Source organism: Chanodichthys erythropterus, chromosome 13 (assembly GCF_024489055.1).
Source record: "Chanodichthys erythropterus isolate Z2021 chromosome 13, ASM2448905v1, whole genome shotgun sequence".
Classification (NCBI taxonomy): domain Eukaryota; kingdom Metazoa; phylum Chordata; class Actinopteri; order Cypriniformes; family Xenocyprididae; genus Chanodichthys; species Chanodichthys erythropterus.
This window is the reverse complement of record NC_090233.1, coordinates 44,646,499-44,671,262: the sequence shown is the minus strand read 5'-3', so window position 1 is coordinate 44,671,262 and position 24,764 is coordinate 44,646,499. Positions and strand designations below refer to the sequence as shown.

General features: G+C 36.1%; 1 protein-coding gene across 2 annotated transcripts in view; it reads right to left on the bottom strand.

The window, feature by feature from the left end:
• rasa1a (RAS p21 protein activator (GTPase activating protein) 1a) overlaps positions 1 to 24,764 on the bottom strand; it is a 55,829-nt gene that overhangs the window by 12,843 nt on the left and 18,222 nt on the right. For both annotated transcript variants that reach the window (XM_067405497.1, XM_067405496.1), the window contains exons 2-18: positions 17,174 to 17,326; positions 14,585 to 14,720; positions 14,324 to 14,394; positions 12,212 to 12,329; positions 12,072 to 12,103; positions 11,402 to 11,454; positions 9,402 to 9,552; positions 9,009 to 9,087; positions 8,797 to 8,920; positions 5,554 to 5,710; positions 4,443 to 4,530; positions 4,147 to 4,227; positions 3,639 to 3,796; positions 3,493 to 3,569; positions 2,500 to 2,672; positions 1,766 to 1,925; positions 486 to 628 (exon numbers count right to left, since the gene is read on the bottom strand). In XM_067405497.1, coding sequence (XP_067261598.1) covers positions 486 to 628; positions 1,766 to 1,925; positions 2,500 to 2,672; positions 3,493 to 3,569; positions 3,639 to 3,796; positions 4,147 to 4,227; positions 4,443 to 4,530; positions 5,554 to 5,710; positions 8,797 to 8,920; positions 9,009 to 9,087; positions 9,402 to 9,552; positions 11,402 to 11,454; positions 12,072 to 12,103; positions 12,212 to 12,329; positions 14,324 to 14,394; positions 14,585 to 14,720; positions 17,174 to 17,326 — 1,954 coding nt within the window. The remainder of the gene's footprint in view (positions 1 to 485; positions 629 to 1,765; positions 1,926 to 2,499; positions 2,673 to 3,492; positions 3,570 to 3,638; positions 3,797 to 4,146; positions 4,228 to 4,442; positions 4,531 to 5,553; positions 5,711 to 8,796; positions 8,921 to 9,008; positions 9,088 to 9,401; positions 9,553 to 11,401; positions 11,455 to 12,071; positions 12,104 to 12,211; positions 12,330 to 14,323; positions 14,395 to 14,584; positions 14,721 to 17,173; positions 17,327 to 24,764) is intronic.

Genomic DNA, 24,764 nt, shown 5'->3' with positions numbered 1-24,764 from the left:
CTGTGTTACTTTTGCTATATTTTCACACTTAAAAACAATGATTTGGTAATCCTCTTGTACCACTGTCCTCTTTTGTGCTAAGAAATAAGTATCCTGACAGTTCTCTCCCAAGTGCCTCCATTGTTGTCAGCATTAAGTCTGAGAATGATTCAGTGGGCTATATAACATTTTTAATTGTCAAGAAATTACTTCTCTTTTAATGTTTTGGTTCAACATACTTACCTGTTGATCAAACATTGCCTTAAACTTACACCAGAAAATTTGTATTACGTTTTATTTAGTAACTTTTAGGAGGGTGTACTCATTTTTGCTACAAAACATTTTAATCACCTTGATAAGAAAATCTTATTTTCCTGAATAATTTTGACATGCTTCTTTGGTAATTGATTAAACAGACTTGCTGGAACATTATATCTGTAAATGACGTATATGACGTAAACAGTGGGACATTTTTGTCTGCTGAATGTTCTGTTTGGTTCCATTACCTCACAGGACTGCTTGCTTTCCATGATCTTCAGTATGGTGTCTTTGAGGGCATGGTGGACGAAAGGTGTGGCAGTGGCCTTCATGTACTGCTCCATCAAAGTACTGGCCAGAGTAGTGGCACGGAACAGCGTTGTGGCTTCATCTGCAAAACCAAAACACAAAGCTACATTTTAGGGACGTTCATTATATAAACAACGGCCGATTTAAAAAGTAATGTCCGAAATACTGCATCCATTTCTATACATTGCTATTGTTTATACTTAAAAATAAAAATAAAATGTAATAAGATTTTGTGGCTGCATTTATTTGATTTATATATATTTTAAAATGTAATTAATTCCTGTTGTTTCCTTCAGAAATCATGCCAAAATGCTGAAACATTTCTTAACAGTTTTGTAGAGACTGTAATACTTTATACCAGGATTCTCTGATGAATAGAAAGTACATTGTATTTAAAAATATGAAAAAAGCATTTGAAATTTTGTAACATTATAAATGCATTTACTGTCATTTTGATAAATGTAATGCATCCTTGCCAAGTTCAACTATTAATTTCTTTAAAAAAAACAAAAAAAAAAACCTTCTGAACTGTAATGTATATTTAAAGGGATAGTTCACCCAAAAATGAAAATTCTGTCATCATTTACTCACCCTCAAGGTGTTCAGCAGAAGACAGAAATTCATACAGGTTTGGAACAACTTAAGGGTGAGTTATGTACACTCAGTATTTGGATTCATCATTCTTTCTGCGATTTAATTTTTAACTATTAATCATTCAAATGAATTGTTAATTTCACATCCAAACTACACTGTCCAATCCACTCAGAATTAGAGACGTCAAGATGGATTAATTAGAAGTAAATTTTAAGAATGCAGAGTCTTAGCTTATAAATATTAACTAGCTCATGCTGTTGTTGCCTCATTACTTTCCTGCAGGTCAAGTCACAATCTAACATTCATGAGGCAAACTTTCACGATGGTTGAGTTTGTAAATTCATCCACATACCAAATTGAGTCAATACTAATGCTGGTATCATGACAACCCTTCTCTTAACGCACTGCACATTTTCAAGAAGGCGTTTGATTTCTAAGTCTATTAAATGAACAATTGTTCATTGCTTGAAAAGAGGAACTGTGTAAAATGCACAAACAAAACTGTAAAAGCTTTGTTCTGTAGCTAAAACATGATGAACAAGCCTGAGGGAAGCTGTCCAGCCTTGATGCAGCTGTGACATCTGTTTGCTGTTGAATACTGAACTTTGAAAAGAAAGAGCCCTACCCTCCATATTAATTTCTCTGTCATTCAACGTCCTCAGTAAGGGGGCTTCAGCTCGCTCATGTCTTAAGATCCGGAGCAGGATGCTGGCCAGCAGGGTGCGGTCCTGCCCACAGACGTGAGCCAACGCATAGATCACATGATAGTCTTTCTGCAGGATGAGCTGGGGATGGACAGCAAGAGCATGTCAGCAAAAGTTGCTTTTATCAAAAAATATGTTCTAAGAATCTTTTGCTAACATTCGCAATAAGTCCTGAAAACATTATTTCTGAATGTTCAAAACATCCAGTTTAACATCCATTTTTTTCCTGGGTTATGAGAACAGAAAGGGAACATTCCGTTTTATAATTTTGCAAACATTATGGGAATGTTACTTTTGAATGTCCTGATTGAAGATCCAACTAAAATATTTTAGAAAAAATACCCCTCCATGAATAATGTATAAATGATGTTTTTGTGAGAATAACATTTTGAGAACATTTAATAAAGAGCAGATAATTCTGAACAAACATTCTATTATTGTTACTGGAAGACTGTTGTCCATAACTTTGAGAGATCCTTGGCAGAAAGTTTAAAAAAAATGTTCTGAGAATGTTCCCTATTGGGAACTGGGAATCTAGCAAAGATTAAAAAAAATAAAAATAAATTGTTTTAATTATTTTTGTTACCAGCCTGTATGGTCAACTACAAGGCCACATCCCCATCTGTGTGTAAAAAATGACCATGTGTACACTCACTTCTTTGAATTCACTGTACTCTTCCTCAGGCATGATCTTCTCCATGGAGTATCGCACTCTTACACGGAGTGAGCCTGGCTCGATTCCCTTCAGCGGCACATAGGAGCTCAGAGGAAACCACTCATCGATCATCTGGCCCCTCTGCAGCTTGCTTAGCTGGCAACGCATGAACACTGAAACAATACAGAAGGAAAACAAATTAGAGAAAAACAATATTCAATCTTTAAATCTACAAAGTCCCAGCAGAGGGCACACTTGTGCAAGAAAAAAAAAAAAAGAATGGAGGGATTTAAAGAAATGTTGCAGGTCAGCAAAAATTAAGCTCTATGTATGGAGCATCTGTGACATGCTGTTGATTACCATAGATAATATCCGATGATAACTCTGAGGGGAAAAAAGTTTGGGGTCAGCAAGATTTTTTTTTTTTTTAAGAAATGAATACTTCTATTCAGCAAGGATGAATCTCTATTTCAGATTTCTATTTCAAATAACTAGATTTCTTTTAAACTTTCTATTGATCAAATAACCGATTAATAGAAGAAGAAAAAATGTTTCTTGAGCACCCAATCATCACATTAAAATGATTTCTGAAGGATCATGTGACACTGAAGACTGGAGTAATAATGCTGAAAATTCAGCTTTGCCATCACAGGAATAAATTACATTTTTAAAATATATATTACAATCAAAAACAGCTATTTTATATTGTAATAATACTTTACAATAGTACCGTTTTACTGTATTATTACAGCCATGGTGAACATAAGAGACCCCAAACTTTTGAACGGTACATATAGAGACTTGTACCTTTTCATTTGCTTCAGTCAGAAAATCATTCTTATCATTCAGCTCAGTTCATTTGTCTAAACGAGCATATTTTTATTCACACTTGATACTTGCTGAGTGTTAATTCTGGACCCACCATGAGGTATTATTAAAAATAAATCAAATACTATAATAGTATGGGAAAGTACAGACAATGGTATTACTCACAGATGTCACTTTCTTTACTCTTCTTGGTCTTGTTGCTTAAGCTTATTTCGAATCTGTTGATGTCGCTCGACAGGTCACTGCAAGAGAGGAATGGTAATCAGAACCTTAATCGAGCAACACTTTTAAAAAATACACAATAAACTCACTCAAAGATGAACTCTTCAGTGAACACAGGGTTCTGTCCCTCCCTAGGGTGAGTCCTCGCCACCTGCACACTGTTCAGCGAAATGTTGCAGTAGGGGTTGGTGAAGTGTTTGATGGGAAGTTTGTGGGCTTCCTCCACATACAGGACTAAACTGCTAACCTAAGGTGAGAGAATGACAAGCAAACGTTAGATTTTTCCATGCTCTGCAATGAATAAGTGATGAGATGTCAAAGGCAGATGACATGCAGAGATCTTTTTCCAAAAATATGCCTGTGGTAATGAAGATGATGATGTTCTTTTTAGATTTAGCCCAAATGGCTTGTCTGGGATCAGGTGCACTGAAAGAGGTTTTCATCCCCCTGCTCACCGGCATCCAGACGGTTCAGCTGTGGCCCTTTCTGACAGCACAGTCAGAGCCATCTGAACACCTGAACTCATGATTAAGGGAATGGCAGCCACTTTTTCATGAAAACGGTGAGATTTCACACACAACGGCTGGTCTCTCTTACCTGACGCAAACGCTTGTTGAATGTGGTCTGTAAGGGTTTCCTAAGATTATTGCAGAACGTCTGCAGACATTTCATCCAGTCCTGTAAAACAGTTATAAGCAGTTACTTTAAATTGTAAATCGTATTTCCCAATATTCATGTTTTCATTGTAGTTTGGCAATTTTGAAATAAATGCAGCCTTAGAGAGCATAAGAGACATTTACATCATTTACTTACAAACTTACCAACCCCAAACTCAAATGGTAGTATGTGAGTGTGTGTGAGTGTATTACAATATATATATAAATGATATGTACCTGTGCCTGCTCAGGTGACTCTCCAGCAAAGTAGAAAATGTACTGCTCCTCGCTAAAGTGCTGAATCACAATCTGGAAACAGTTTGGCCTGGAGAAAAACATAACATCAACAGAAAACATGTAACGTCTGTCTGCTATTGGCACACTGGCCCCAAACATTGCAGACACTTAAAAGATTAGTTCACCTAAAAAAGAAAATTCTGTCATTAATGTATCACCCTCATGACGCTCCAAACTCGTTAGACTTTCATTCATCTTTGGAACACAAATTAAGATCTTTTTGATGAACTCAGAGTTTTTGTCCCTCCATAGACAGCCACGCAACTACCACTTTGACTAGGGCTGGGCGATATATCGCATGCTATTGTCATGCGCATTTCGTCAGTAAAGCCGGTTCCCTGATTACCGCTAAATCGCCATCACCTGCTTTCAAATGGAGCGGCATTTAATAGACAGAACCGTAGTTCACTGACAAGCCACGCAATATCGCGTTAATATCACAGATGAATCGCTTCGATAATGAACGCGATATTGCGTGGCTTGTCAGTGATCTACGGTTCTGTCTATTAAATGTCGCTCCATTTGAAAGCAGGTGATGGCGATTTAGCGGTAATCAGGGAACCGGCTTTACTGACGAAATGCGCATGACAATCGCATGCGATATATCGCCCAGCCCTAAATTTGTTCACAAAGTTCACAAAGAGATCTTAAAACTAATCCATATGAATTCAGCAGTTTGGTCCAAATTTTCTGAGGAGACATGATCACTTATATGATGAACAGATTTAATTTAGGCTTTTATTCACATGTAAACATTCATCAACTCATACATCAGTTGTGGTAAACGGAAGTTCAAGCAGGTTTGCTTGACATGCGAGAACCAATGAGGTTCATTTTCGTGTGTTATGCAGGATGTTTGAGCTTCGGTAAAAAGTTTGTTCTTGCATGTCAAGTTGGTTCGGTTTATGTTTGCTGATCAATGTCTGAAGATGAACAAATGTCTTACGGGTTTGGAACAACATGAGGGTGAGTAATTAATGAGAGAATTTTCATTTTTGAGTGAACTAACCCTTTAAGCTTTACTTATTTGACTTTTTCGTTGTTCACATACCTGCCAAACAGACTGTCGTGGACTCCGTACACAGAGCAAACGCTCAGATCGATTAGTCCTTTGGGTTTGGTGGCTCGCTTCTCACTCTCGAAGTAAATGAGCTGAGCGTCATTGCCCTCCAGGATAAAGTACAAGTGCTTCCAGCGCTTGCCCTTACCTGTGGAAGTACAAGTGAAAACGTGAGCAAGATGCTTTGGACTCACATCACCTTCTTGAAGGGTAAACAAAATAAATAAATCAATTCAAGGGAGCCAAACCATGGGAGAACACCTGATTTATTTATGTCATAAATTTTTAAGAGACAAGCATATTAATTTTTCCACAGGGAGCCTGTATAATAAAAAATTTTTAGTATGCATCAAACTAACTGAATGCTAAATACAAACAACAGCTGAATACCAACAAGAAAATTCATCAGAATTAGAGATGGGGTATTGACGCAGGTTTTATGATTCGATTTCGATTTGTATATCGATTAATTTGGATATATATCAGGTATAAATGTCTCTTTCAACTAAACATGTAAACTCTACAGAAACCCTGTCATTTTCTTAGACATAATAATCAACAATCTAAAGCTGTATACAAACATTTAAGCTGCATGAACTCTTTAATGGTATAATTATGTTTGTTTCCACATTCTACACTGTACAACATTTAAACAGTGGCTGACATAAAAACATGATTTCATAACATTTATTTAAACATACATGAAATAATGAAGACATATTTAGCAATATGCTGCTCTCTAAAGTTATTTTATTTCAGGCTGACTAATGAGCTACAAGCTTTGAATGGCTTTCCTGAGGTAAAGGCAAAGTTATGTGATTCTACACAGCCTGTTTTATTGATGTCTTTAGCAGATGAAACACCGATCGAGCGATTACATGAAACACGATATATATTAAGTAAGTTGAACTGTATCTTTTGTTCATTCATGTTTACTTCATGCTATAGCTAGGAGTAAAGAGGAAGAGATGATCAGATCACGTGCTTTGCTCTGCCGCTTCGCTTGAACTGATGCACTTTCACTTGGTCATAATGGCAAAGTATAGGTAAACAGATTTGGCTTGCTGTCCATGATTAAAAGTTTGCTCTTAAAGGATTAGTTCACTTTCAAATTAAAATTCCCTAATAATTTACTCACCCCCATGTCATCCAAGATGTTCATGTCTTTCTTTCTTCAGTCGAAAAGAAATTAAGATTTTTGATGAAAACATTCCAGGATTTTTCTCCTTATAGTGGACTTCAATGGCCTCCAAACGGTTGAAGGTCAAAATGACAGTTTACAGCGATCCCAGATGAGAAATAAGGGTCTTATCTAGAGAAACTATCACTCATTTTCTAAAAAATATATATATACATTTTAACCATAAGTGCTCATCTTGAACTAGCTCTCTTCTTCTTCTCTATTTGAATTCCAGCAGTGTAGAGTGCTAGTGCAAGTATATAACAATTAGTTCAAACTTTGAGCTGTGGAGGGCAGTAATACACTTAGCAGTGTCTACACTGCCGGAATTCTAATAGAGAAGAAGAAGAGAGCTAGTTCAAGATGAGCATTTATTGTTAAAACGTATATCATTTTTTAAAAAAATTTTAGAAAATGAGCAATGTTTTCTCTAAATAAGACCCTTATTCCTCATATGGGATCGTGTAGAACGCGTTGAAGCTGCACTGAAACTAATTTTGGCCTTCAACCGTTTGGAGGCCATTGAAGTCCACTATATGGAGAATAATCCTGGAATGTTTTCATAAAAAACCTTAATTTCTTTTCTACTGAAGAAAGAAGGACATGGACATCTTGGATGACATGGGGGTAAGTAAATTATCAGGAAATTTAAATTTGAAAGTAAACTAATCCTTTAAATCTAAATTGAGCATTTAGATTCCTGGTTGGTTTGTGCATCAACAGAAAACAGTATTAGACTAAAAGTAGGGTTGCACAATTTATCGCGATAAAATAGTATGCGATATGGCAAAGGCTGTGATTATTTAATGCACAGCTTGTCAGAGATGTACGGCTCTGTGATCAGTAGTAAATCTTCTCCATCTGAAAGCCAGAGGGCGCTCTTGCGCAGAAACTCAAAATATGCACTCCCTGCAGCAGAAGATGATAACACATGATACATAACTTTGTCATATCATTGTAGCTGAATAAACAGAAGGTTGAAACGCTTTGATTAATTAAACATGACTAATAAACACACGACTGCCGCCTTCTGTGTAAGAAGCCACATCATCTCAAAAAAGAGTCTGAAAAGATGTTTGACTTGATGCTTTTTCAAATGTACATTATAAGTGACTCAAATTCGCAGTGCTTTCAGATGGTTTAACATTTGGAGCTGTGCATAAAAAAAAAAGCTGCGCAAAAAAAAAAAAAAAAAAAAAAAAAAAAAAAAAAAAAAATCGCAGCCTTTGCGATTTCTTAAATCACATTACGAATCGCATTTAAGCGATAATCGTGTTCAAGTTCAAGCCCTAACTAAAAGACTGATCTTGGGATTTAAGAATCGATATTGGTGCATCAAAATTATATTTATTAAAATTTATTAAATTATATTGTCAACTCTGCCCTAATCAGAATTATGTGAAATTAATTTTAAAATGCAGAACACTGTGGTACATATATCGTATAATAACTATAATGCCTGAGCAAACGCTTCTCATTTCTTGCAGAACACCTCATTTATGTCTTCAATTTTTAAGAGTTGAGAAATTTAATTTGTACATGGGAAGCCTGTAAAATACAACCAGGATCTGAGATATAATGATTTCAGTACACATTAAACCACCTGAATATTAAATACAAACAACAGCTGAATACTAACCAGACAAGGTGCCAGAACTAATTAAGATTCATACCCTTTAATCAGTGAGTGAACCCCACAGAGCGCCAAATCTCTTATTAAGCAAAGCCACTGTCATTGAACTGGACAGCTCTGTGTGTTCAGGTAAACGGTTTGCTTTTTGTTCTGCATAGCTCACCCTGAGCTGTCTGTGAAGAGCCTTGCTGAGCATTTCCCAGTTGATCAAAGACTGTCAAGGTTTAACAAAACCACACTCATATGGGGCTTATGTGCTACAAATTACCCACATCCTCTTGTGATCAAACAAAGTCCCACTGAGAAAGATTGAGCACTGAATACAAATGTAACGAGAGCCAAAAAGCCTTATATGTTATTAATCAGTAAAAAGTCAATGGATGCAGTTGGCTGCATAAAAAAAAAAAAAAGCCTGCGGTACCTTTGTTGAAGAGAAGATATCCTTTCTTGACAATATTTTTGTAGAAAGCATCTTTTGTTTTCCGTCGAATAGTGTTATAGATTTCTCTGCCGTCAACCACGTCGGAGAGAACTTGTTCTTTTTGCTAAGCGGCAAAAAGGACACAGTATTATGCTTGTTATTGCGATGATCTTCAGCAATATCTAAGCTTATGGCAATGACCTTTCATTTACCTGGACTGAGACAGGATCTTTCAGAGTGTAGCCCTCCACGATCTGCTCTTTTCGATAACGTTCAATAATGTCGTCAACACTGCCAGGAAGAGCATTATTTAATTAGAGACCAGCAGAATATATAAAGCTGTGTGATTTTTCATTACTGTGTGGAAAATTAAAAAGTATTACATTTTAATTTAATCAGCTCTGCAGCACTATATGCGGGACAGGGTTTAATCTCTAAAATGCTGTCAGACAGGCTGCAAAAATCTGATTTTTGGGGCATATGACTGAAATTTGTTTAGTTTATTTGTAATGTGAACAGAAATGATGTTTGCAGATAAATTATTTTTTTCCAGATCCCACTTGATGCATTGTCAAGGCACTTAAAGCCTTTGCCTGCAGTCCTACCTGTTATAGTACCGCCCTCCCATCATGTACTGGTTGTTGGGAGTGGGGCTAATCTTGAACCTTTGGATGTTTTCATTGGTACGAAAGAAGAGGGAGTAGTCGCCTGGTGTGTTGTCTGATGGCCTGACCAGAAAGCTGCAGACCTGGCCAACTGGGAAGCAGAGAAGAAATGTGTCAGAAGTGCTTTTGAATAGATTTAAATGGCAGTTATGAAATAACAGCTTCTGTTGTACTCTAACATAATAAATGATCTTTGATGAATTTGCCCCTTTTAGGTTTGCAAATAGTAAAAGTTTGTAATCTTTGCTAATGCATGTGAGACCAAAATATGACAAATGATGCACATAATGCCTTATTATGATGCATATAATGCTTTATTATGATGCATATAATGCCTAATTATAATGCATGTAATGCCTTCATAAATCAAAAGTGCTTACAATTTCATGATTTAAAGGAATAGCTAGTCCAAAAGTGGAAGTTATGCCATTATTTAGTCTGTTCATCCAACAAATCTATTTTATGAATTCAGCACGGTTTGGAACAACATGAGGGCAAGTAAATCCACTGATAGGCAGATAAGTATTTTGGCTAACAACAGATAAAAGACTAATGTATGATAACTGACCATTCAGAATGGAAATTTGATATTCACTTTGTGATCAGTAATCAAAGCAGATATCATGCGAAAGCTTAAACACTCAAAAAAGATACTTAAATCCTTTAGGGGCTTTAATTCCTTTTAACAGGTGGTGTAATGTTTCATATTACGAAATGTACTGCACTATTTTATAATCAAATATTTTTTTTCTTGTCAACAAAACACACATTATTGGAAAAGTCTGAGACTCAAGGTTGCATATTTGGCAACTGTTTTGAGATAGAAGTGATATGCAGGGTTCCCACACCTTGGTTAACTTCAAATTCAAGGAACTTTCAATGACCTTCCAGGTCCAATACCCTCAAATTCAAGGACTTAATATGGGGACACATTTCAAGTGAGAGCAAGGTTACATCATGTTACCTTGTAAGATACATTGTTACAGCTTTCATGTGTCAAACACAACTATGCAAAAAAGCATTTTTTGCATTTATTTTTGTCCATATGACTGAGACCTGATATTCTATTTGTCACATTTCTGATTTGCATAAAACTGAAGAATATTCGGTACATCCTATACTGTATTCTAAAATGATCTGATATTATCTTTTGCATGGATTTCAATGAAAATAGCTTAGGCTCATGTAACCAGAAGTTTTAAGATATATGAATATGCTTTTACGTTTTTCTTATCTCATTTGTTTACATCTGTGAAATGTTTAGGTACCATCGCAGTAGTTTTGTGCGCGTTGAACGTCATGGCAACGTACAACACAAAGAAACACTTAACGTAATGCATAAATGCGCGTAATAAATGTAAATCAAGCAAGCTAGTATGCATAGGCCATGAAGTGTTGGTAAAATATATATTTTGCTTTACAATAAACAAACATCTTTTGATTTTTTGAAGTGCTTTTTTTATGTTTACTTCAGTAATAATCTGCTGAGTGTCTTCTTTAAAACGAAACTGGCCTTAGCTGGTCTTGTGGCGCTTTGCAGACTCTGTTGTGCGCGTTCATGTGTTTTGAAGGAGGCGTGGTTTTGGAGAGCACTCTGAAGGGAGGGTGGGATCTCATCAAAGCTAGCTTGCTATTGCTAGCCTCTCTGAAATTGCCTACCCTACCTTTAAGTCTGGATGAAGCATTTTCACGTCTATGCTCAAAAAGGGGGATGACAGGTTTAAACTGTTAACTTTGAGTATTAGATGATGCAAAGGTCATATAAATGTAAATATAGGGGGAAACGAGCATGAAAAAATCTAATATTGGAAGGAACTATTCCTTTAATAATGTCAAATATGTTAGTGAAATACAGTGAGCTAAAATAACCTGTCAGGGTTTTTTTATTATGCTCATTACACAAACATTAATAGCCAGCGTTTTATGATACACTCATGTACCTGTCATTAGCAGGTTGTACGCCTCTTGTTTGCTGATCTTCCTGTGGTACCAGCTATGAAGATAGAAAAGGAAAAACAAAGGGAAACAGGAAATGAGACAAGTAAGCAGGGCAGAGGGAGCAGCACCCCAGGCCCTGTGACTCAGGTCTGAGTCAGTGTAGCCTAATACGGTCACAGCACAAGGGATCAACTCTGATCAGATCCACAGCCTCAGGCTCAAATGCTCACATTCATTTACATAAGCGTAGCATTGGTCCCTGATTCTGACTGATGTTTCTTCTGCTGTGGCACACTGAACTAACTAAAACTAACTGGGCAGAAGAGATGTATATGTGAAACTAAACAAAGATGGCAGCAGAGAAAATTATCACGTCATAATTCTGAGCAACTTAGTTCGGTCAATTTGGATAGGATTAGATCAGACCAAGGGATAAAAAGATTGGCTAGTTAACATAGGCAGTTAACCTTTGCTGGTACATGTTGTAAATATACCATTCTGAGGGCAAAAAACATGCTTCTCCATTGACAGCCATTCAAAAGTAACCATGTATCAAAACAACAACAACAAAAAAAAACACATATATATAAATATATATTATAGTAGATGTTTTACCAGTGTTTGGAGGGCTATTAAAAGTGCAACATATATATTATTTAATTATGTACTTACATTTTTCCCTCATGGGGATCCTCTTCTCGTCCCTGTGAATATATTTAAATAAATCTATTACTCAATGTACAAATTCACAGGAAGATCACTGAAATCTATTGTAAGGAGATTTTGCAGGACAAAAGCTCAGAGACACTTACCACCTCCTCCACAAGATCATCCACGATAAGGCCCTGTTCTTCTGTCCGCACATTGGTCACCCACATCCAACCATCCTCCAGTTCATTGTGAACGATAAACATGTCTCCTTTGAGAAAACTTGAGACACATAATAAAGTAGAAAATAAACATAATGGAATGAAATGACAAAATAATTTCAATAAATACTGTTTAAAATGTTTTATTATAAAGATATAAAAAGTTATGTGATCTTTTCAGATAAACTTTTTGAATGTAAAGGTAACTGTAAATGCGACTGGCAGAAAACATCTGTTTCTCAGATAACGAAGTCACAGGAGAGTCCCTGTGGGAGGTTTGAAATTGCCTTTTCAAAATTATAAGGTGGCTTAAAATGCTCCAAATATTATTTAAAAAGGTTTTAAATTTAGGGTGGGAATTAGTCTGTTATAGAGTATTTTCCAGCTTTTCTTGCAATCTAATTGCTTTCCTGCACAGTAACTTTTTGTAGCTTCCTGTAAGTGCCACTGAACACCACAGAGGAAGATTATGCAAACCAGCTATTCAGGTGAACATCTCAGTCCAGGTCTCGGATTAGCCCAGCACTGCACATTTTGGATGTCTCCCTTATTTAACACAAATGATTTCTACCGGCAGCTCATTACTAGAGGCTCCAAGATCTGTCCTGCATCCGAATATGCCTGCTTCCCTTCTATACAATATGTGAAAAGCAGCATGTGAAATGAGTGATGTCTGAATACTCAAAATAGTAGGAAAAAAATACAGGAATGACCTACTGCTTCCGCCCCAACATTCTGAAGTCTGACAGACACTTTAATATTGCATAAGCTAACAGGGAATTCATCTTATGCATAAATGGTGGGAAACAGTGACACAGCTGACATTGTAGGTCACATGATAACGTCAACATTGTGGATGTAGTGTGTCTAAACTGTATTCATACTAATTTTTGGATGAAGTGGTATTACTAAGTGCCAAATTTAATGAATTTAAATCCAGAAATTGTTTGAAATAGGGTTGCACGATAAAGTTTAAACTGATAATCAATTATTTTATAAAAAAAATTATAACTTTATTAATCATGATTGTTCTCATTTGAGAAATTTACTTTTACATTATATTAGAATTACTGCACTTTCATGTAAGCAAATTAAAACAATTCAATTCATATGCAGGATTTTACCTCATCTAGTTTCTTGACTTATTGTATTTGTCGATTCGATTCAAATGAACTCCAGTGGGATTTCTTTGTTAGTGCAGTTCATTTGAATAAGTGCCACCCTAACCAGTATTGCCAACTGCTTTCAATTGAAAGTAGCTAAAACTGGTCGCTAAATGTCACTAGATGACATCATAATGGCAAATTCATTGATCTAAATAAATATAAATATAGATCAGTCGGCAAAATAAGAATCTAGATAAGGTTTGTCCAAAAAGTTGCTAGATTGGTCCCTAAACCTTTGAAAAAAAGTCTCAAAAGGGGAAGTCACTAAATCTAGTGACAAAATCACTAAATTGGCAACACTGACCCTAACCCTGGTGCGCACAAAACAAGCAGATCGAGACCCCTGAAAAGGACGTACCAAAGACATCTAAGCGAACCAAAAACAGGATGTGATGTCACAAAATGCATCCCTAAAAAGGACAGAATGCTCAAGAATGCCTGGTTTTTCTCATCATAGGAGTAACATTGCCAAATACAGTTTAGTCCGAGCGCCGGAACCGCGTTTTCCTGCAGCAGATATTAGTTTATGTGCAACACATGCACACAGCATTGTTTTTGGATTTTTTGGTAAGTTCATAAAAATATCCTTATGTTCAGTCTTAAAACTGACACTGTGAACGCTAAGCGAAATATTACTAAAAGTATCAACTAAATTATGTTTTCTTTTTTGGTCCAATGTTGGTGGGCCAATATTGCAGAAATGCTTAATCAAAAGAAGAAATTGTGAAATCACCATTAAAATATGATAAATCATGCAGCCTTTGTTACAAATATTGAAATGGGTTTAAATTTCATTCCCGCAAACAGGCAGGACACCGTTAGGACACAGGACACTTCAGACTGGATTGTGAAATACGAGATAGGATGACTTTTAAGAGGGTTTTTATACCTGATCTCATCAGTTTCTGGCACTTTGGTGTATGGAAGTATGGCTCTCACTCGTCGCCTGTCCTCCACCGGCTGGAGAAGGAGAAATAGAGGTTATAGCAACATCACAAGGACAATGGCACATATTACTGCTATGATGATCAGCACTGTAAGATTAACAAAATGCAAACCTGATTCTGAATCCAAAACCTTAGACATAGCAACAAATACGAGCAGCACATGAATGTGTTATCATTCATAAAGTCAGACGTTCTGATCATACCTCCGGGGGAGCCACTGGAGATGACAGTTTTTCACCTTTCAGTAGGCAAGACACATAGCTGTAGTAACCAATGAGGTCTGACAGGGACGAGAAGCGCCGTCCACCAATGTAGTAATCTCCACACATCGCAATGATCCTGAACACGCACACAAAGAAGAAAGTGTTTTGCCTTACTTCATTAAAATTACAATGCCCGAGTGAGTAAGTCTGACATTTACTGGGATAAAACATTTACTTTGGTGAGTCATTCCAAATACATTCAACAGGGCCACAAAAGCACTTGCAGTGGCTGTAAAGCTCAAGTTGTGCAAATGGTCATGTTTATTTAAATGTGAGAGCTTTATTTTACTGCAGCAAGACAATGCAACACTCTAGAAGCATGTGTAATGGAGAATAAGATAAATATTTTACTAAAAGACTTGCTTGTTTATTGCTTGTTTCTTTATAAATCCATCATTATGAGCTGAACAAGTTTGTTCATTATTGATATAAGATAGCATGTGACCTTTCCCTATAAATGCCAGTGTTTATCATTTAGAAATATGATGTTACTGCATTTCACTACTGCTCTAGCTCATGTACTAATCTAGCCTATACTTGAAACTTGGCATTGGGTACTGCAAAAATTGTTGGCTTTTTTGCAGTGTCCTGACCAGACGCAATGCGATAAGATTCCAGTGACAAGCAATTTGTCTGTCCACACCAGACACAACGAGACTGCAAAACACGACAAAAAACCCCCCAAAAAAAACAGCCAATCAGAAGAGTGTGTGGTCGGAGCTCTCTCTACAAGCATTCACAACAAAACTGATAAGTATATAATCAAATTCAGAAATATTACACCATTTTAACATTTTTAAAAACACATACTGAGTGCCTCAAACTGTCTTTGTCATAGAATACACTTGTTTGTTCACACCGAGTTGACAGTTTGAATGTTCTTGTTTGCTTTCATTTATTTTCAAGATTTGAGATGAATTATCCATTGTCACTTTCAGTATGGCTATAAAGGTCAAACAAAATGATACTCAAACTCATATTGGATGCTTTTACCATAAAATAAAGCACATAAACCGAATCTGAGATTATCAAACATACTTTGTATGTTATTGTTCCAGCTGCAACATCGCAGAAATAGAAACAGTTTTTAAAATAGAAGCGTCATGTATCGTTGTCGCGGCTGGTTAGGACAAAAACTCTGATTAACATGGAAAAGATACTTTTTATCCTGTTTATGACACAGTCTTATGATTATTTGCTTGCATGTTTCTCATTTGTAATTTGCTTTGGATAAAAGTGTCTGCTAAATGATTAAAGGTGCCCTAGAACGTTCTTTCACAAGAGGTAATATAAGTCTAAGGTGTCTCCTGAATGTGTCTGTGAAATTTCAGCTCAAAATACCCCATAGATTTTTTTTTATTAATTTTAATATAACCCTCAAATGGATCTTTACAAGATGTTCGTCATGCATGCTGCATGCATGCTTCGGATCATGTGAGTATTGTATTTATTTGGATGTTTTGATTCTGAATGAGTTTGATAGTGCTCCGTGGATAAAGCTAACATTACACACTGTTGAAGAGATTTATAAAGAATGAAGTTGTGTTTATGCATTATACAGACTGCAAGTGTTTAAAAATGAAAATAGTGACGGCTCTTGTCTCCGTGAATATAGTAAGAAACGATGGTAACTTTAACCACATTTAGCAGTACATTAGCAACATGCTAACGAAACATTTAGAAAGACAATTTACAAGTATCACCAAAAATATCATGATATCACTCCATCTGCCATTTTTCGCTATTGTTCATGCTTGCTTACCTAGTCTGATGATTCAGCTGTGCACAGATCCAGACGTTAATACTGTCTGCCCTTATCTAATGCCTTGAACATGGGCTGGCATATGCAAATATTGGGGGCGTACATATTAATGATCCCGACTGTTATGTAACAGTCGGTGTTACGTTGAGATTCGCCTGTTTTTCTGAGGTCTTTTAAACAAATGAGATTTATATAAGACGGAGGAAACAATGGAGTTTGAGACTCACTGTATGTCATTTCCATGTACTGAACTCTTGTTATTCAACTATGCCAAGGTAAATTCAATTTTTGATTCTACTGCACCTTTAAATGTTTACTACCATTCCAAAGTTTGAGGTCAGCAAGTGCTTTTTTTTTAGCTCTCTATTCATCAAAGAATCCTAAAAAAAAAATAAATCACAGTTTCCACTATTCCACTACTAACTGTTTTCACAATTGTCTCTGTAATATTCTAGTCTATAGATAGGGCTTCAGTGCCACTATCCATGTAAGTCTAAGGTTGCTGTTGTTTGGCTGTTATATAGTTTACCAGGTGAAAATCATAAGTCTGATCACTTAAAGTAAAAACACACCTTTTCTCAAACAGGTTCACATGATTTGAGGCATCAATATTGTCAATAGTAGATAAAGTGCAGGACAATGTACGTTTAATAGTTAAAGTCTATCGTACAACAACTGTCTGCTTGATGGGACATAAATTTTGTGAAATGTAATGGGGTTGTGTGCTCATTACAGTGAAACTATATGGTCTAGTCAGCACTGCTCACCTGAAGTGATTGACCACATTGGTCACGCTGAGAAAGGACAGTACGAAGGAGCCAGGCCGGCGGTCGCTTTCCCTGATGAGGTAGCTGCCCGGTGTCCGAGCCTGACGCAATCGCTCTTCTGCAATGGTTCTGTCCAACATTCCATGGTACCATCTGAAAGAAATCAAGCACAGATCAAGAAGTTAGTCAGCAATAAATCAGATTTTAGTGTCTTCCTTTTTTTTTGGTCCACCAGCATCGATTTTAATGCAACCCTGAATGTTGGAAAATGCTGAAGTAGATTTTTTAAAGGCTCTTTTTTTGGCATGCTGACATAAGCCTATATTTAGTTGATGTTATTCCAAATCACCTTCCAGATTTGTGAAAAAGCTTTGCTATAATGCAGTAGCTCAGAGTCCTGCAGAGATTTTTTTTTTTTAAGAGTTTTTTAAAAAGAAAAGCATGCATGCCACCCTCTCACTGCACAGAGATGTGACAGGGCTCCGGCGGCTAAATTTTTCTCTTGACAAAAACTCATGCGGAAATATTGAAAGTGAAATCTTGCTCTAAAAAGGTGCCTCAGCACAGCGAGAAATTTTAAAAAGCTTTTACTGCAGAGCCTCAGCCATTAAAAACATGCAGGTCTCTAAATTAAACAGTAGCTTTTCTAGCAACACTGGTTAATGTTTCAGAGATTTTAGATCCCTGGAGAAGAAAAAAAAAATAACACTCATGTCTGATTTTAGTGTTTTGCTACAGGGGGTCAAGACAGAATACAAAAGAGTAAAAGACAGAGCTGCCTTGTATTTAACCCTACAAATATTCAATTAACCATTGTGTCATGTTTACTTTGATAGATGGAGACTTCACATAAACCCACTGTAGCTTGTACTCAATTAATCGAAATTGGGTTTCGATTTCAAATTTGGCTTCCAAACATTATGAAAATAGGATAATCAAGATAAAACTATTATTTTGCCCCATTCTGTCCCTGTCCTGTGGTGCACTTTAACTTGACATGCAAATCAGTAAAATCATATAATGTGACTTTTGTAAAATAAGACATGCTTGATATTAAAGTGTTAGTTCACCCAAAAATTTAATTTCTGTCATTAAGTACTCACCCTCAGCCTGATTCATTTAGTTATTAGCTGTATGGAAGCCAAATGCACAAACTGGACTGCGCATTGTGGATAAAACTTAACTAAAAACAAGTAAACCACTCTGCTTATCCAGTGGGTCCACTCACTTGTGCACAAGTATGTATGTAAATGTAGTTTGGTCTGCTTTCTTATGTGCTCTTAAAATAATACTTTGTCTAAATGAGATGTTACAGCAAGAAATGGTTTAAAATGAGGATCTCTACAAAATAAAATAATCTTGCAATACAGTAGACACACTGATATTACATTTTGGCTGATACTGATTATAAGCATGCATATATCCACCAATAAAATGCAAAACTATTTTATCTAATAAAATTAAAAACAAAACAAAACACTAAAAACTAGAATAACTTGTTTTAAATGCTACAAGTGAGTTTAGGCATCACAACACAATAAATGTACAGTAAGAAAAATGGATTTTATTTTTGAGATTTGCTTAATTTAACACTGTTACTAAATCTAAATGTTAAAAAAAATAAGCATACACAATATAATATTTGGGTAATAATTAAAAATACATATAAATAAAAACTGAAAAATCTTGCATCCTTAAATATAGTGAAAACCAACACTTTATGTCAAAACGATTGCCAACTCCTGGAATAAACCATTTTCATCTGGTCTAAATCATGATTTTGCATTTTCACTGTGGTTTAGGGTATAGAACAATATGTAACCTAACTCGTACATTTTTTCCATAGAATGTTTTTTTTTATAATAGAATATATATCAAAACATCTAAACTGTGAAAAGCTTCATGGTATGTATTCGCTTAAACTTTGTTTAGACTCTGGCTGCACAGTTAATTTCATTCAGAAGCATAGGCCAATTAGCACTGTCAACATAGGTGAAAAATGCTAAACCAATTACAGCAGAAAAGTCAGCACATAAATGTGTGTTGTTAATGTGGCAAAGAAGTGCGATGACAGGTGAAGGAGGTGATAGATGAGAGTGAGACACAGGAACAACTGTGATATTTTTGAGTCTTGCCCATGTTGAAATGTCACACTGACTGCAGAGAGCATGACATCATGTGGGTATGCAGCCCTCCCACACTCAAACTTATTGTATTCATGAGGAAGCATATGCACCAGAGAGTTTCATTTGTGCTGAATGTCGCTTTTCTGATTTTCTAAAGTTTTGCTAAGTGTACAAGAGATGCTGCAGTTCAACATTTCTATTGTATTCTGACAAATTTCTTTTGGACTTTATTATACACAAACTGCTCATGGCGATGTGTCACAGAGGCACTGGATAGGTTTCTGATTTTGACAAATGTTGTTTTTGTCTGTACAAATGGACTCCAAAATCTGTATGGGGCCATTCACACAGAACACTGTTTTGCGGTTAAAAATTTAAGACGCGGGTGGGGGGGGGGGGGAGAAAAAGAAAGCTTGAGAATAGTTTTTTTTTAAAAGTTGATCTTTTTAACTTGAGCGCAGTGGCGTAGCGGACAGGCACAAAGGGCACCGCCCTCAATAACACTGGATAACACTTAAAAGAGAAATATCAGTGCAAACATAGTCAGGCCAACAGACAAGTAGCCTTTACATAGAATAAAAATTCCAAAAACTAACTAAATAAATATATATTATATAAAAACGAATAAAGTATAGAAACAAACTAAAACACTACAACAATTTAAACAATTTGGCTATACTGAACACTTGGATATGTGACTAAGCACAGATTTATCTAGGTTCACATTAATGATAGAGTAAGCAGCCATGTTAAATGGATAACATACATTTTTTAAAATAATAAGTCATGTTTGAGGCTGCACGTCACATTTTTGTGGTCATTCTTTACCCTCTGGAAATGTTCCAACTAGGGGTGTAATGATATATCGCAGTACGATATATCACGATGCAAAAATGTTATGATATGCATCGTAGAGTGATACCGATACTTTTACGATATGACGCAGTCTAATCTTATTGGTTGAGCTGCCAACGTGACCTACTCTGCAACGTGGAGGCGGCAATGAGAGAAGCCGGGTTGTCACCGCATATAAGGGTGCATCTCAATCAGCTCTCTAGTTCAGTAATTGTTTCGCGCACACATCGAATCTTGCAAGCAGGTTTAAACGTTTCTCGCATCAGTCTCTTGCTTGGTCGCCTGAGAAAAGTCGTGACTTTCTTTCACCGCAGTGCCACAGCAACAGCTGTGCTCACAGAAAAGCAAAAGATGCTTGCGATTCTTTGCTTTAAGAAGTTCTGTCAGGGGCCGTTCACATATTGCACATATTCCGCGTGCAAGTCAGTTATTTCAAATGTAGTCACGCGGCAAGCAGGTTCATAATGGAAGCAACGCCGTCGCGACGCGCATGCGGTGCGTTTTCCAGGCGCATCGAGATGAAAAATTATCAATTTTTCAGAATGCCGCAAGCGCATCGCAGGTCATGTGACAAGAACCAACCGATCAGCTATGACCTTTCCGTAACAAAACTGAAATCTCAGCCGAACAGCTGATCATAGCTGTACAGGGCGGTTTTTACATCTCATCTCCATTAATATATCTAGTAGTAAAGCTAATGCAAGGGCTAGAAATCAATTTATCCTTTGCTGAAACTTCCTGATCCTCTTGGAGAGCGCAGTTCATGGTTGAGGAGAAGGAGAAGCGGTGCGGCCGCGCCTTCCACGCGTTTTTAGACGTGATATGTGAACTGTCCATGGATTCTGAATTCTAAGTTCATGTTAATGTTAACATTTTTTTTTTCCAGTGACAGACAGACCTATTCAGCTGCTATTTTGAATACAGAAGGTTTTTATTAAACCTTGAAATGTGATCTTGGATGTACAACAAGGAAAATTATTGAAATTTGTTAATGTTTTTTAAATAAATCTAATTTGAATTTCAGTTTCATTTTGTTCAAAATATTGTGATGCGTATCGTATTGTGAACTGAGCGTATTGTTACTCCCCTAGTTCCAACACTTTGGATCTTCTGTCCGACATATTACCACATGGACCAAGGGTGAATTCTGAATGCTTAATTTAATTTATTTTAATATTTGCATGAATTATTATTTTTATGATTGAATTATAATATTCATAATAATGTTTGTAATTATAACAACATTATATATCTTTGTTCCAAAAAAAAAAAAACAAGTGTAAATGGAAAGTGGACTAAAGTTGTCCCAAAACAGACAAAAAAAATAAATACATATTTGAATATTAAAAATATTATGTCATTCTACCCCTGTGCAATATTTGTTTGCAAAGTCATACTAAGTTCAATGTAAATTATTTTTTTCCAAGTGTTGTGTATTAAGCTTTCACTGTAAGTGACATGGAAAAAAAGTTGTATGACAAATATTCATCAGCAAAAATGTTGTGATCATGACAGTCCCAAGCTCAGTCCATAATACATAATATTCAGTCCGACAATTTAAAATGAGAAACGCACTTGGACATGTAAACTATTGGCCCATTTTATCAACCACACTGATAGAGTGTAGGCGTAATTTGCACACTGCTGGCTTAACTAGGCTAAGTTCCTCTTCTCTCTATATTAATTTATTGAACAGACAGGCTCTATGAAGCAGTCCTTTGAGTAAAACTGCACCGTTTGCAGAAGGAGAGTCCCTCATAATTCCCAGAGGCTGCGTTTTCTTCTCAGCGGGACTGCCTCCCAGCTTTGTACGTTATAAAAATGACATCAGCAATACAAGGTTATTAGCACACTGGATAATGTGCTCTATTAAAACTTCTGCGGTCAGATGAATCACAGGCTCCTGAAAACACAGATGTGTGAACAGGATGAAGAGGCCTTGTCATCCTCTATATTGGCCATGACGAAGATGAGATGATGTACAAGCAAACACATAAGCAACAAAAGTCACACATTCTAAAGATCTGTTCACACCAACAACCCTTTAAAAAGGAAACACTACATTACTGTGGAGTTGTGTTGTCAAAAGTTCCAACCGTGATACCAAGTCGTTACTGAAGTTTAAAAAAAATGTGACACTTTGAGTGCTGTGAAGCAGATTCCTCTGTTTGGTCTTTGTGTTCATGCGCTCATCAGATATGTCTGTGATTGGCTACAATGATCAACACACGAAAGTCTTTGAATATGAAAGCAACGAATTTGAAAGAGTTGAAAGCGTAACTAAAATTACAATTTTTAAATGGTATTTTTCTAGAGAAAACTAAGTACAATGGAAACTTATCCTCAACTTTTAAATTGTTTGGATGCCAAGTGTCTTTTTTTGCCCAGAGAATGACATCAGACTCGGTGTAAACTGGCCTTTAGGCTAGTGATTTCACCATTCTTCCTTCATAGCTGTAGAGTTCAGTTCCTGTGCCGACAACAAGGCCTATGGGTAAATAACAGATCCCTCTGCACATCCAGATGGGATATAGACAAGCACAGCCTTCATCCTCCTGAGGAATGCCTGATCGTGTCAGTGCTTGATCTCTAGCTGGTGCCTTCAACGAATAGAAGCCATGAAGTTAAAATAGCGAATTACATCATAGTCTCTTTACCTCTCAGGCAGCGTCCAGTGACTTGTGTAGTGTACTTGACAAAGAGCAGGTGAAAGTCTCATATCCTCTTTTGTGAGTATTAAGACTACGTAATGGTCTACACTGATGGCCTTTACTCAATGCAAAGACTGACAAGATTTTGGTTTGCCACTTGGATTTCCATGAAGGACGAAAAGTGATTTAGAGGAAACTCTGAATAAAAGAAATATTTACAGAGCTATCTAAATTTCAATTTTTCTGGATTCTGATTTTTTTTTTTTTTTTTTTTTTTTTTTTTAATTTAAAAATTTTAAAAAAACAATTAAGTAAAAAAAAAAATGCATTAAGGTGGTTTTATTTTTTTCCTAAATTCTTGGTTTAAAAAAAGAAACAAATTGTTTTTTAATAAAATGTATAATAAATTATTAATAGGCTAAAACATTTATACTTTAATAATTTATTAAATTTCAATACAATTACAATAATAGGGCCCTATGAAATGTTTGTATGTTTGTTTTTCAGAAGTTCTGTCTAGTGTTTATTTGTCTAATTTATTATCAAATAGAGGTAATCAAACGATAGCATAAAACATTAACAATTACATTAATCTTTAAACCATAACCAAATTAAAACTTAATAATAATAATAATAATAATAATAATATCACTTTGAGAAGTACATTCTACTGTACAATAATGCATTTCTGTCACAATTTCACCAAGTTAAACCAAAATTTTGAGATTGTCGTAGAGACGTTTTCTGTCTGTATACGATGTGACAATAGTTCATGGCTCAATGACGTGACGCCTACATTTTTTTTTTTTTTCAGTTAAAATCTTTTTTAAATGCATAAAAAGGTACCATATACAGGGAGTGCAGAATTATTAGGCAAGTTGATTTTCTGATCATATTTTTTTTCCAAGCACATTTTACCAATTCCAATCCACATCAATCTTAACTACTATTAATATTGTTTTTAATCATTTATAAGTGATATATAATTGTTCATGAAGGCTGGAAATGAAAAATGCCCTATATTCAGGTGTGCAGAATTATTAGGCAGGTTTTCTTTTACAGATAAAATGAGCCAAAAAAGAGATTTAGCTCAGACTGAAAAGTCAAAAATTATTAAATACTCATGGGAAGGACGCAATACTAATGTAATACTAGAAATTGCAAAGTTAAAGCATGACCACTGGACAGTGAAATGCTCATTGGGTCAGCGGGGTCATACAAAAACAGCTGGAGAAGAAAAGACACGTTAACTGCAAAATAATTAAGAATTAAGGTGAAGAATTAAGTGTGAAACCATCAGGAACCCTTTAGTCTCCAGCGCCACCATTTCCCAGTACTGAAACCTACCTGGAGTCTTCAGAAGTGTGAGGTGTCAGGATCTCAGAGACTTAGGTTAGGTGAAGAATCCTAAAAAATGACCCGCTCTTAATAAGAATCACAAGCTGAAGTGTTATAAAGTACATGAAGACTGGGTTTTTATAGGCCTTATAGACAGACAGCTTGAGAGTGACTCCTGAAGGACCAGCACCACATCCTCTTGTACCACTGTTTGAAGAATTTATCTTCCAGAATCTGGCAGTAAGTTTTGGAAGATCATTTAGTCCATCTCTGCAAGATGGACATTTCAGGATAAGAGATGGACTAAAAGTGAACTCCCACACCTTACTGCCAGATTCTGGAAGATAATTCAAGCTGTCTGTCTATAAGGCCTATAAAAACCCAGTCTTCATGTACTTTATAACACTTCGGCTTGTGATTCTTATTAAGAGCGGGTCATTTTTTAGGATTCTTCATCTAACCTAAGTCTCTGAGATCCTGACACCTCACACTTCTGAAGACTCCAGGTAGGTTTCAGTACTGGGAAATGGTGGCACTGGAGACTAAAGGGTTCCTGATGGTTTCACACTTAATTCTTCACCTTAATTCTTAATTATTTTGCAGTTAACGTGTCTTTTCTTC